Below are 14225 nucleotides of genomic sequence, written 5' to 3' on the forward strand. Positions count from 1 at the left end.
CTTCAATCGCCATTGCGCGGGAAAGAAGCGGGAACCTCTGCAAAGCAGACGACAGCAGCAGGACAAGGCCAGCCATGATGAGTACTCGGCGCAAGGTAATCGTTATAATTGCTCAGAGAGTTCATATAAAATGCATAATGTGCTCTAGTCACCGCGAAACAGGTGCAAAGCGGTCTATATTGAGTAGTCTAGCCGAAACCTTGCAGAACTGGAATTCACTTCAGGCGCGCTTTATCGCGGGCCAGCTGTCTGCTTTACTTTTGCGATTGTCTAATTACTCCGTTGCGATACTTATCTACTTACAGCAGAAGAACGGTGTAAGTGCTTCCATGACCGCAGAAGACACCCGAAAAACCAGGAACACGCGAGAAAGGTGAAAAAAGAAAAAATCACTAATTATTCTAAATTTGCTGCAAGACGTAGTACGTGCACTCAGATGGCCTTGCTGCCCCGTTACTAATCGCTTGACGCTCTTAAGCGTCTCGCTGTGTTTGAGCATATAAGCATATCACGTTCGAATTCTCGACGACTCGCTCAATCACTGCTTCTTAATTGCGCAAATACATATATGCACATCGTTATCCTTCCAGATTACGTCACAGAACTGTGATGCGGCGCCTTGATGAGCTTGTCTCCCGTGTTCCACTTGACACAGGGATCTTCAAAACCAGGGTAACATGTACTTTCATATCTGACATGTCATCATAAGTAAACTCGTCTTTCTTTCTTTGACATCTGTAGTCTCTTCATCATTTGCACCGGCGCCTACATAGATAAAAGTTGCTAAGCTTTGGTACTTTCACGGTGTGTTATTGTGCGAAGTCGAAAGTACGCAACTATGCGAGCTTTCAGAGCACGCCCCGCCACCTTTCGGGGATTTAGCGCACTTAATGCAGAAATGTTGATTCTGACTTTGTCTATCTTTGCCAGGTGGCGCCACATTTAAGTAGGCTAGCAGTAGCATGCGGTATTCCTGAAGGGCTACATAAAATAGCACCTTCTAACCTGTACAATCACTCTCTCCCATAAAGTGCTACAGTTATGAACCTCCGCAATTAAGCTAGCGCAGCAAAGTTTTCATTGTCCACTTAGTCTTGTTTAAATCAGGTTAAATTAATGTGCTACTTATATTTCTAACTAATTAGAGCCATTAAAAATTTGAAAATAAAAGCACCTGAATTGCACAATAATTGGGTTTACTTAGTTATTTGTGGCCTGGGGTGCCACATCAGTGTCTCATTCAGGGATATAGTCTATAAGCTTTCGTGCAAAAAGAAAGGTGCAAAACAAAAAGCTAACTGATAAGCTTTTCATGTTTTACCTTATCAGTTTTCTTTACTGAATCAAACTAAAAAGCACAACTAAAGGACCCTCACTTAGTTCATTCATTCACATATAAATGGCATGTATATTGGAGACAATGCATATAATGTTAGTATCTGTTAGCATCTAATATGTTAGTATCTAAATTCATGATCGCATGTCTCAAAAATGTCACACTGCTCTCCAATAAACATTGGGCTGTACATGTTTCTTCTGCTGTATAAATTCTAACCATAAATCTAATGGGTCTCCCTGCAGGCATCCCAACTTAAGAGGACGATCGAGTACTTCCACTACCTGGAAGATACTATCCAAGCCATCTGCAAAGAGCGAGACATTCCCTTGCCACGAGACTACCAGATGTTCTTGGCAAATCGAAGTTGCCTGTCGGGAGAAGGCAGCGAGCGTCCCACAACCCGTGCACAAAAGGCGTTTGCTTCTAAAGTAATGGAATTATTTCTCTGCTCTTGAATTTCTTTTTCAAATTTGCTTGTATTTAGGATTCTATATATCATTTTACATGAAGAAAGAATGAAGCTACGTTTGTGCACCATCATGTTGGTTAAAGCGAGAGCAGCACTGGGTCATGTCATTCATTCATTCATTCATTCATTCATTCATTCATTCATTCATTCATTCATTCATTCGTTTAGGGCATAGGTGTATTAATTGTTATGAATTCGTACAATTGTGCAGCATCGTCTGCACACACAAAAAAGGAACCTGCAATGCATTATTCTGCTGATAATGAGCCCACATCAGTGGCTTAGTGGCCATGTAATCCTGCTGACGAGCACGAGGTCGTGGACTTGATTCCTGACCACGGCATCCACATTGTCATTGGGTCAGAATGAAATAATGCTCATGTATCTGGATTTGTGTGCACACTAAACAACCCCAGGAAGTCCAGATTAATCCGGACCCTTCCACTATTAACAATGGCTGTCTAAGTGACATGCTCCACAATCTTACGGCAAGTGCTTGTGAGCGGCACTGGCCTGCAATTGTTCGGGTCTGACTTGGAGTTGGATTTAGGGATTGGCACCACATTTGATTGCACAGTGCCAATCGTCAGCGGGTAGACAGCATCTATAGAGACACCGTGAAAATTTTTTGCAAGCATTTTGATACCTAATACACATAGCTGTGCAAAAAAAGTATTTGTAATAGTGGTCAGGACCAGTGCAATTTTTAAAATTTAGTTTGTACAGTGGGCATAAACTGCCATCTTCGGATTTCCGTGTTCGGTCTTTGAAATCGCACGTTGGAAAAGAAGCAAAAAATGCTATTGTCACAAATACCGCCTAAAAAAAAGAAACATTGAATTATTTCGCTTTGATGTAAGCTCACTGATGGTTCGATTTAATACTTTAATCTGTGATACTGTTGGGTCTAGAGTTGTTCCCTAGATAGATAGCACCAGAATTTATGTGGATTGTTATTCAGGAAAGATGGCAGTCTTATGAAGAAGAAATGTGTTCTTGCTTCCGTAAGTTTTTCTTGCATGGCATTCCTCAAACTGGAAAAATCGTTTGTATTGCAAGCTGTCATTGCAGTTTGGTTTTCGTTCAAAAGAATGATGTCACAGGTCTGGCCTATTTTGCGTTTCTTCGTTTTTTTTTTTTTTCGGAGGGACAAAATTTGTTTTTATCGAACCTTATTATGTCTCCTTAAATTTTGCCCAGTGGTTCTCCACATTATATTTGTCAAGCTAAGAATAACAAGATCTGAATTATTTGTGTGTGCATAGTGCATTACCAAAATTTGAGTTGGTTTCACATTCTTTATACATACATACATACTTGAAACTAGGCATATTATGGTTATTAAAATTTGTGATCAGAAATTCCATTGTCAATGCTCAATGTGCAGTTGTCAAGTTGAGTACTAACTAACGTAAGGTCAAACGATGACAATGACGAACTGCTAAATCATGTATCACTAGTGTCTAGCTGGTTTAATGAAAACCTGAAAGCACTGGACCACAAGGATTCAGCACTTGCCAATTCCCTGCCATCGTGAGACATGTCAGTCCAATTTATACCTGGTAAATTAAAATCGCCAGTTAAAGTTATAGCAGATCAGAAATTAGTATGTTTAGCAAGGTAGTCATTCATCATCTTAAAATATTCTGGTGGAGAGTTTCGAGGCCGATAAATTTCACCTAGGGTCATGCATTTACCATGAAATGTTAGTTTGTGAAATGTACTTTCCTGATAAGAAATATTGTTGAGGACTTCGTGAAGTATATTGCATTTTATGGCTATAGCTACTCTGCTGCCACCAGATCACCATATCTGTGTATTAGTTTATGTGCTGGAGGAAATATTTCAGAAACCTGAACACCCATGTAACGGTGTTTCTGTTATAACTACGACGTGTGGGTGATAGGACAAAAATATTGCTTCAAGAAGCTGAAGTTTATTCAGGATGCTACGATCATTCAGGAATACGACTCTCAGTGGTTTAAAATTCTTTCGTCCGTCTTGGTTACGGGTGCCACTCTTACTGTACAGGTTTGTTGCAGACCGATATAGTTTTACTGTACAATCCTGTACTGAGTCTCAAACAATAGTTTCGCCATCGATCTTTTGCCTTAGTGTACACAAGGTACACTTTAGAACCGGTTACCTTATCATTTACCGGAAAGTGCCATAGTTTAGACTGCAGGTCTCTGATTCTCTGCAAGAAATTTTCCTATATAGAGTTGCGTGTTTCTTTCAGGTTGTAGCATCAAGACATAATTTTTGGTTTTTCAGTGAAGTCGTATAGTCTGAGCATTACCGAGCGAGCACTGCAGCCATGTTTAACACCAATTCTGTGAATCCTTTCCAGTGTACTCACTTCTGCATCGAACAGTTCTTTAAATGTAAATTTCTTGACTTCGCTTTCTATTGTCTGACTGACTGTCTTCGACTGTTCGACTGACTGTCTTCATTGGGGTCTTCACTTACACCCTATATTACAAAGTTGTTTCGTCTATATTCTAAATCATCAATTTTTGCTTCTAGACTCTGAAGAAGTTTATGTCCTTACAGGCTTGGTTGCATTCTGTGAGCTTTATTGCACACGCCCCAATTCATTTTCTCTTGCCACGATTCGTTGCTCGATACCATCAGCAGTTAATTCAACAAAAACGAAAAGGTTAAGCATTCGTCCGCGATCGATGTTACCAAGTCCACTGCACACCCTGCTGTGCAAAACACTGGGCCCCTCTGAGCAGACGGTTCTCTTGTAGACTCCTTGCTAAAGGTTTTGGTTGTTGAGAAATTTTTCGTAGCAGCCAAAACTTTATTCTAGGTGAGATCATTATGTATGTGGGCTTAATTGTATAATGAAGCTACTTTTATGTTGGATGCGACTTGGCTATAACCAGATTTAAATGTACTGCTATGGCTGACAAAGCATTTACTGTTAAGAATAGAAAAGTGCAAAAAACACGACATGAAAGGCAGTGTTGTGTCTATATCTCCCTTTTGTCTCATTTCTATCACTGTTGTCATTATTAACACCGTGTACCAACTAGCCCAACAGCAAAGTCTCCTGAAATGTTTGCATGCTGAGAGCCACAGGTTCAGGGTGTGAAGCCTTTGTTGTGCTTCGCCCAGGAACTGCCCCGCACCCAAATGAAGCCCAGTCACGGTGAAGCGCTTGTCCCGGACCTGGAGTTCCCGCCAGACATTGACGTCAGCTTCGGGCAAGAGACAGACAAGTGGGAACTTTACGTGAGTTTGTCGTGCTCCCCTTCTTAGTGTGCGCACTTCGGCACCAGACTCTGCGCACGAGCTTTAGCACAAAAATTTCAGTTTATTCTGTTTTTATCAAACCACGATATAACAAGCATGGATAAAACAAATTAAATGTGATGAAGTAAATATAATATCTGTATCGCCACGAATGAGCATGTAATGAATATATTGACGCGCATAAATTGTTTACCTTTTTTCCATGACCGTCTTTCACTGGCTAGCAGTTGTTACAAAGTTATTACTTGGCATAAGACACACCTTCACGGATCGCAACTTTCCAAAACGTTGTCGTTGATTCTATTGCCAAGGGATCTTGTCTAATCAGGTTGCTTGTGCGATGCGAATAGCGGTGTACATTCTGAAACATTTGCAAACACCAACAATTTCGCAGCATTGTACGATAAGTCATGTATAAATAGCCGACACACTTGACCCATAAATCAAATTTTCGGAAACCAGCGACTACTTTTGCCGCTATCGTTGTGCTTCGAGTGTCACTTGTTTTCCTAGGCACAAGTCTGCCCAATAAAGAGTTATATTTGTGACTCACAGTTTTCGTACTCTCTTGTTCGTCCCCGTCACCAAAACGTGATAATACCCTTATCAAAAATGTTGCATAGACGAAAGCATTTTCATGTCAAATACGACTTTATTACAACGAGGTTTTACTGTGAACTTGCATTATCACATGAGAAAGTAACCAACCAGATCAATTGTAGGCTATTCCCAAATGATGGTGCAATATCAAAGCTGATATCAAGGATGATGGAAATGAACCACAATCATTTTAAGAGGACAAAAGGTTACATTGTGACATCATGCATGGCAATGTGACACTGTGGTGAACTGAGTATGGCAGGCTCGTGCTAGTGATGCTCTGTAGCAGTTGTAGGGAAGTCGACGAGCGCTGACGAGAAATCAACAGCGTCAGGCATGAAGTTGATGTTCGTTCTCAATGTAGTGTTCCTGACCGCCACATTAACCACTGCGAATGCTCAGTAAATGAACCATTTAGGAACGTTCAGAAAGTAATGGCACAAAATAGGGGGTGACACAAGAAGACAACGGAGATTCATAAACATGTCATCATGGAATGAGGGCTCCGTTGCTTGCAAGCAACTTCGTCAAGGGTGATATGATGGCAGTGAAATTCCGAATGAAGTGTCTAGAGTAATAGCCCAGGCCAAGGCAACTGCGCAGTTCTTTGATGGGCATTAGTTTAGGGGATTCGGCAACAGCCTGAAGTTTGGGTAGACAGTCAATGGCGTTGTCTATTCGCGGTATAGGATAAACATCCTTACGAGGAATCCCTGTTAAGGCGACAATAGTTCATATGAAAGTGAACAGAGCCATCTTTCTTCATAACATGGACAACAGGAGATGGTCATGGACTGTAGGAAGGCCGAATCACTTTGCAGCGAAGCATATCGTGCTCTTTGATAACACGGCGCTCTGTTGGAGCTACATGTTCTACATGGCCGTTGTCGCAATGGTGGGTGAGAGCCAGCCTAACAGTTGACATGCAGCCAAGAGAAGGTTGCATGACATCAAAAAAAGACAGTGAATTCTTTAGCTCGGCGACCACTGCAGCTACTGTTGCCGCTAATGTACTCTAGCTGATCAGCCTTTTTAATGTGGGTCAAGGCCTTTCTTCTTTCTGAACCTATCTCTGAATACACCTTGCCAGTTTAAAAATTGACTGGTGAAATACCTTTCATTGATAACACGTTTCTTCAGGCTAGTTACTGCGACATTGCAGGTATGTACAGTGCGAGCAAATGCAGAAACAGAGCAATGAACAAGCTCTCCATCCCGTCACGTTCCTTGCTTTGCCTTCATCTGCTCAGCGAACTCGGAATGCCTTTTACTGATGAGCTTGCAGGAACTTTGCTATGTTTATGACATGTCATGTGGTCATGACATGCACTCGGAGCATGCACTCAAAATGACAGTGGCAAGCACTGTCATGGAATCTCACCTCACAAACGTCCATGTGGTATTTATACATTTTTCGTCATACATTCCAGAGTAATCGCTGATGCTTGCAGACATTCGAGAATTTACAACGCAATGTATTCAACTTGTGCAAACACTTTAATACCTGTCGAGAGTGTTCAAGAGTACAATAGTCACGTCTTGCACTGAGCTACATCGTGATACATAGCAGTGACAATTTGGTGAGGTTGGTCACTGGCTAAATGTAAAACAATGTATGATGCATTGCAGTGCCCCCTCTTAAGAAGCATTGTTCTGGTGCTGAAAACAGAACAAGAAAGGGAAAAGTGTAAACACAAATATAAAATAAGCAAGTCAGAAATAAAAATACAAGTTCCACAGTTCGTTAATGTGTGTAGAAAGACTTGAGGTGCTCGGTGTGGATTACTTAAGGTACTGTGTGACACCACAATGACTACATGCCACCATTCGGCATTACACCATTCGGCATGACACCATTCGGCATTACTTCATATCCCAGTGCACAAAGACGTCGAAGCATCTTGTATGGCTCGAAATAATGTCACAATAGCTTTTTAATCTATTGAAATTTAACAATGCACAAGTGGAAATAGAGACACATATTGAGCAGAGTTTTGTCTTGACTGTTCGCATGAAGGTGTACATGAATTGCAGTACTTGAAGGTGGTAAAATTCTTTTCAGCCATGTGCAGTTCGCACTGTGCAAGAATGGAGAATGTGGAGATGGTGCACAGTTTGCCTCACCCACCTTGCCTTCGGTCACCTCCTTTGCCCCCTGGCCTCAGTTTGTGATAGATAGTGAGAAACTCGCCTGTGCAATACTATGCTAACATGACATAAATAATGTTATCTTAGCCAGCATCTGAAATCCTGCCTAGTTTCTTGTCCTTATGTTCTGCTGTATTTGCGTTGTGTGCGTGTGACTAAATATAGCACGTGGACAGAAAGACAGACAGGAAGCTTGTTGAGACAATTTGTGGTGTCTGCAGTATATAAAGTGAAAATGGCTTCAATCCTGTCGTATTCTGCACAGCGTGCAGACGTAGCTTTGGCATATTACCTATGCAGATAAACCTAAATCTATAATTTGCTAACCTAAGCCTATAATTTGCTGACCTTTCTTCAGGGCATTTCAAAGGAGGACTGGATGGCTGCGGGATCGTCACAGCAGAGCACTCCAGTGTCACCTGACCAAGCAGTTCCGGCAGCGCCAAATAAGACCTTCGTGGACATCATTTACAACAGTGTAACTTCAACGCCCCTGAAGGAAGCGCCTGAATATTTTGTCATCTCTGCCACTGGCGATGTGACGTCTGTAGGAAAATTGCCATGACCGCCTAAACGTCAATGCACTTGACCAAATGCCCAGTGAAGTTTGGCAGCCTGCTCTTTAGGAGGCATCCTGATTTCACTTCTGTTGTTTGATTGCCTTAGTTACTAATGGACATTTTGATTGTTTTGAATATTTCCTTCGTGGTCTTTGTGATAATTTTTGCATATCGGTCTTTCTGTTCATGCTATGTTTACAAGTGAGCTGTGTTTCTCTTCTAACAGTTTTAAAATAAGATCTAGAGCACACCGCTGCTTCGTTCTTAATCAGATTTTGTAAGGAGACATTGCATTTATTTCTTGGTCTGCATCTTTCATTAGCACACTTGGCCCCATTTATTGCCTTAATTGTCTCAGCTTTTAATTTCCAACAGGCAAGGATGTTGATCTACATTTATGCAGCAGCTCCACTTCTGTGAGGCCAATGTGCAGATAGGTTGGTTGTTTTGCATTTTTTAAAAGAAAGCCAATCAACAATACCAAGTGCTTTACTGAGTGATGCGGACCAACAAACGCAATTGTGTCACAACATCTGAGTGAAAACAGAGCGTCTACACTTGTAAAATTGGCTTTTAAGGATTTTAAAATAAAAAAAAACAAAGCAGGTCAGTGTAAAGTACAGCTGTAGCTCATTGCTTAATGCAGCTTGTGTTTGTATCTTTACATTATTGTACAGTTTATGGTACTTTCCTTATCTTTTAATGTTTGGATGCAGAGCTTCTATGAAGAATATTTTATTTTTAAATTGTTATAGCCCTTGTTATATTTTAACTTTTCTTATCCTTAGATTTTGTAGACATAAATGTTTCATGCAGCAAAGCTGGTTGCGTACTACACAAATATGCATTGTCCACTGATTCACACATGATTCAGCGTGTTTATTGAGTTATATATGTTATTTATTCTATACTGACGTGCTTTCACGTATTGTACAGATGCATTGTGTGTTTGCTGTACTCTTATATACCAGCATCCTTGTTAGAGGATCGCAGTCTTTTTTCTACTTTCTTTATGCCTCTAACACACTCAAATGCAAGATGCAAACCTGCGATGTGGTGACTTGTATAGGGTTTGATGGCATGTATGTGTTTCGTTGTGGCAAGTTTGTTGTCATTATCCCAATGGGACAACTTATATTTTATTCAAGCATTTGCTGGAATACCTGTTGTATAAGCAGGTAATTGAAAGGTCGCAACTAATATAGCCAGGCATAGCATATCATTACGTGATTTAGTGTTGAATATATATTTATGATTCCTTTGACGAATGTTCATATATGCAGCTTGTTGAGTGTGGGCACTTCTGAAGCTGTCCTTTAGTTCTTCATTGCACATTCATTTCTAGCAATATTTTACAGTCTTACGAGTATGTAACTTATTTAAGCATTGAAACTTTATGTAGTACATGATATCCCCAACAAAAGTTTCTTTGTAGCTTTTAGAGTGCACACACTTCTTTAAGCTGTCCTCCTTTATTTATTTATTGCACATTCATTTCTAGCAATATTTTGCTATGTTATATATATGTAAAGTGTATTTAACTGTAGAAAACTGTATGTGGTAGATGGTATCTCTGACGAAAGTTCCTTTGCAGCTTGTTGAGTGTACACATTTGTTATGTTACCCTTTCCTAGTCAAAGCACATTATTTCTAGAGCCTTTAAAAGCATCTCTTTGGTTGCAAGCCAGTAGAAGCCTTTTGTCCATTCTTTGCAAGCTAAAAGAAAGTGCGGCATAAAATGCAGTTCGAGGTGATGGATGACGGGGTTTTATTGCCTTGAAAAATGTGCCTGTGATTCGAGAGGTGTTTGACACAATTACATGAAATGTGAAGCAGTTCTCTTCCTGGCAACCAGGCAACTGTTGTACAAGTTATGTTTCCTCAGTTCCTTGTTGAAAATAAATTATTAAATGCGCGTTACTATTTATAGGCTACTGTATAATTTATTTGTTACGAATAAATTCATACCTACCTCAAGAAGCTCTTCTATTTTCATTTCTCTCTGTTTTTCTAAATATACAAAGAATATTGAGTTTGAATCACGGAAAGAAAGACAGATATGGTGTACAATGGCGATATTAATTCTGTGTTCATAACAAGGCAGCCACACAAAATTTGTGTTTGTTTTTCTGTGTTCTAGCACGTGAAAATGAGTGAAGATTTACATTTCAAAGTTGTGGAGGAGCAATGAGCTGTCGAATGGGACAGCTTCAGAAAAAATATTATGCTTTCAGTGTTTTTGCATTCTTTTTCTCATTTTTCTGTCCTCCCAACAATGAAAAAATATCAGGAACGTCAAAAAATAAGCACAAATACGTGCAGTTCTTTTTTAATAGGAAAATCAGGTTCTTCTTGCACTTCATGTATTGAGAGCTAAAGACTTTCTTGTATTTGAAAGTTCTATAATAATGTTATTTACTTTTTATTTGGTTATTTATGCAATGAAAATACTGCAACTTAATGTCACTAGGATTACCATTATTTCTTTCCTGAACTAAAGTGAACCTGCAGTTGTGTTGAGAACCTGTGCAACCTTTGGACTTGAACTGAGCTTTTTTGTAAGTTGAACGAGCTTATTTCTTTCTCTCCCTCCCTCTGCATATCAAGCACTTTCTCTCAGCAGGTGATGGTTACAAGTATCAAGACTTTCACAATAAAAATCATTAGATTCGAAACAACAATTTCTTTATAACTTTCATTTAACAAACCTTGATCAAATAAAATGTTAATTTTATTGGAAGGTTTTTTTAGAGGTGTGTAAATCTCGAACGTGAGTTTCTTATTCAAGTTGTATTTGGCTTGTGAAATTGCTGTATGTGTTTCGATATACAAAGTGACAATATCTTTGAGAGCCTATAGGAAGAAAGACCAATCCATGTGGAGACTGTCAAATTACTTTGCTGCAAGAGAACAGCATTTGCAATGTGGAGGCACCAGTTTCTGAGCAAGAGCATGAAAGAGCTAGCATCTGCAGAATGGTTTCCGGTCATTTACTAAGATGGCACCTCTTCTTTCAGCAGCCTACGAGTTTGTTACCTAGATTTAGGCAAAACGATATTATTTGGCATATCTCAACATCCTTTTAAATTGATGTATGGGGCCACAGTATTGCACTTAGCCAAAGTAGTTATCTCCTCAATTTTCTTTCTTTCTTTTTTTGTTTTCTTTTGTTCAATCAGTGTTGAAATAAATACGTTTTATATCACGTACACTCAGCCCCTTTAACTATCACAGCACTCTACCTGCATCTGGTCGCCTGCTGTCCTTTTGTTTCGTTACATGTTGATGACGTGGTACACCAGATACAACCTCTCAGTTTCTCGTTGACAAGCTGGCTTGCCTCATCAGAAATACATCTGTGACCAGCATTATATTTACAAAACATAATGTAAATAAGATTTTTTTAAAGAAATAGAGTTTATGCAACCTATTTTACTTTGTTTAGAAGTAAGTAGGGGTGTGTAAATATTCGAAACTTTCTAATAACAAATTGAATACTCCCCTATTCGATTCGGTCTTCGAATCAAATAGTCGCTATTCAAAAACCCAAACATTTTTCTAATAGTTCTTTAATGTTTCATGTAGTCGACTGTGCATGATTAAACAAGAAATTGAAGCGAAATTCAATAACTTTTATCTCCCGCAGAGCGGAGATACAGTCAAATCTCGGTTTCATGAAATTGCCGATGTAACGAACTATTTTCATTTTCTGATCTTAGTTGCACTGAAAATCGTGTATTTATTTTTTGCTATTTAACGAAGCACCTTTGTGACACAGTTTCGATTTAACCAAGTTTTTGCCCATTTCAGTCATCTACTTGGAGCGTGCATGGCTAGTAAATCTAGCAAAAAACTGTTGGCCGAGGCAAAAGTTAATTCAAGTGTCCTGCATGAAAAGTTTAAGCATCAAAACCTCTAGCTGTCAAAGCACACGTGCCGAGACGCGGTAGACAAGAAACACCGCTGTGCCATTTGTTACGATGCTAAACAACTCAATTTTGTCTGTGCAAGAGGAATGGGGTGGGAGTAAATGCGCATTAACGCGATCAAGCATGCGCTGGGGGAGAGGGAGGGCCGGAAACGTACTAAAGCCCTTTAAACTTCGTAACACCATGCTTTGAAGAATGCTGCCTCCTCCTCGCGCACTCTGGCCGAGGCCGCGTTGCTATTGGCCTAATAGCATCACGTGGGCCCTCGCGCCGTGCTTCGGCGCCATTTTCGCTCGAGAAGCGTCTAGGGAGTGGCGAGGAGCGCATGTTGGCGCCGTTGCTACGCTAGAGCGGTGTAGGCGGCGCCACGGTCGAAGAGGGAGTGTGAAAGAGAGGAGAAACGACGGGGAGTGGAGGCGGGGGAGGAGAGTGTCCCTACTTCACGAAGTTTAATGGCGTTTTTCACTGGTCGATTCGGAGCAGGATTTTTTGCTCCGCGGCAACGAATCCGAATTTCACTGGTCGATCTGGAGCGGGTTCGCGTGTTCCACTGGTCGTTTCGGATCAACTCGCTCCGCGCCGGATCGCTCTCACTTGCTCCGCCGCCGAGACGCGGATTCGGGCGGAAATAGAACGCGTCACATGGCGTCACTTCCGTCTTCAAGCGAAATCGGTACCCGGTCGGTACGCACAACATTGTGTTGGGCATAGTTTGCGGAACCGGTTTGTGTCGCGTGCACGCAGACTTCCTGTGTGATCTCCCGCGGAGCGTTCGTGCGCTCCACTGGCAGACTCGGATTGGTGAAAGCCGAGCGCTCGCTCGAGGATTCAGGCGGCTGCTCCAGATCGACCAGTGAAAAACGCCATTAGAAATCTGCCTTTTCATCCGCGCGCGCGTGCGTGCGCGGGCCATGCGTCGAATCGGAATCTCTCTGCGGCAAGCCGAAATGGATGGTGCCTTCACGCGCATTATGCTGTTCCCGCGCGTCAAGTGTTGGCGGTCGCGTATTCTCAAGTTTCCGAGACATGGCCACTAAGCAACGACGGCGGGTTACCGGTAAAACTACGAACCTTAGTGCGTGTAATCTATTTGCTATCGCTATAATGCTCCACCTCCTGGCGAAATTTTTTTTGGGGGGGAGAGGGGGTTCAGGACCAATATCCGTACCTTTTTACGTTTTTGTGTTTAATTTGTGGCGCTAAGCGCGGCGGTCACCTATGGCGTCCGAAATTAATTTACGGCGCCGCGCAACGCACCACACGCAAATCTCGGACGCTGTGAGCCACTTCCATGCATTGCTTTCGGTGCGATCTGCACTGCACGCGCTGGGGCTCATAACCACGCTATTATGGCCTGACGTTCCTGCGATTTGTATAAATATGCTTTATAAGAAGATACTATATATTTACCCGGAATTCTCTGGGAATTTGGGAAGTTGTTTCTAATGCTGAAACATTAAAAAAACCTAGAATTAACGAAATTCGCGATTTTCTGGCTGCAAGTACACTTTCGTTATATCGAGGTTCGACTGTACTGTACCAGGGCATGCTGCCGCTCAGGGAAGTGGACATTACCGGTAAAACCACGATGAATCAACCAATCTTTCATAAAGATTTGGTATTGTCCATACAAAAACATTGTGGTCTATTTCCATAAACACACAAAGACACATAACTTCGTTGGATGTTACATAAACAAGTGGCTCCTCTCTTCTGACGCAGACTGAAAGGTGCTTTGCATGGAGAGTTTCAACAGGAAATAGTTTCTGGCATTGCAGAATTATACAAGAATTCGCTCCAGTAAGAATTCTACAAATGAGAAAAAACGCACCTGGGACGCTGACAAATGAACTGTTATGTCAATCTTTCTATTCCGAGTGTACTGGTGAGAGTGGAATGTTCGTTGGTTGATGACCATT

At 41.2% G+C, this 14225-nt stretch overlaps 1 protein-coding gene across 1 annotated transcript; it reads left to right on the forward strand.

Moving 5' to 3' along the window:
* Positions 1 to 19: 19 nt before the first annotated feature.
* LOC135899033 (uncharacterized) lies at positions 20 to 10357 on the forward strand. Its single transcript, XM_065428283.1, has 6 exons — positions 20 to 95; positions 309 to 373; positions 591 to 672; positions 1582 to 1767; positions 4932 to 5048; positions 8176 to 10357. Exons 1-6 carry the CDS (start codon positions 75 to 77, stop codon positions 8380 to 8382), a joined length of 678 nt encoding a protein of 225 aa, XP_065284355.1. The 5' UTR covers positions 20 to 74; the 3' UTR covers positions 8383 to 10357.
* The last annotated feature ends 3868 nt before the right edge of the window (positions 10358 to 14225 follow it).

This window comes from Dermacentor albipictus, chromosome 7 (assembly GCF_038994185.2).
Source record: "Dermacentor albipictus isolate Rhodes 1998 colony chromosome 7, USDA_Dalb.pri_finalv2, whole genome shotgun sequence".
Taxonomy (NCBI): Eukaryota; Metazoa; Arthropoda; class Arachnida; order Ixodida; family Ixodidae; genus Dermacentor; species Dermacentor albipictus.

What these genes read in the sequence shown, in the direction of transcription:
- LOC135899033 (XM_065428283.1), top strand. Translation starts at nt 75, where the DNA reads ATGATGAGTACTCGGCGCAAG. An exon ending in TGATGAGTACTCGGCGCAAG is followed by an intron (nt 96 to 308) that starts GTAATCGTTATA and finishes TACTTACAGCAG; the next exon opens with AAGAACGGTGTAAGTGCTTC. An exon ending in AAAAGGCGTTTGCTTCTAAA is followed by an intron (nt 1,768 to 4,931) that starts GTAATGGAATTA and finishes TGCTTCGCCCAG; the next exon opens with GAACTGCCCCGCACCCAAAT.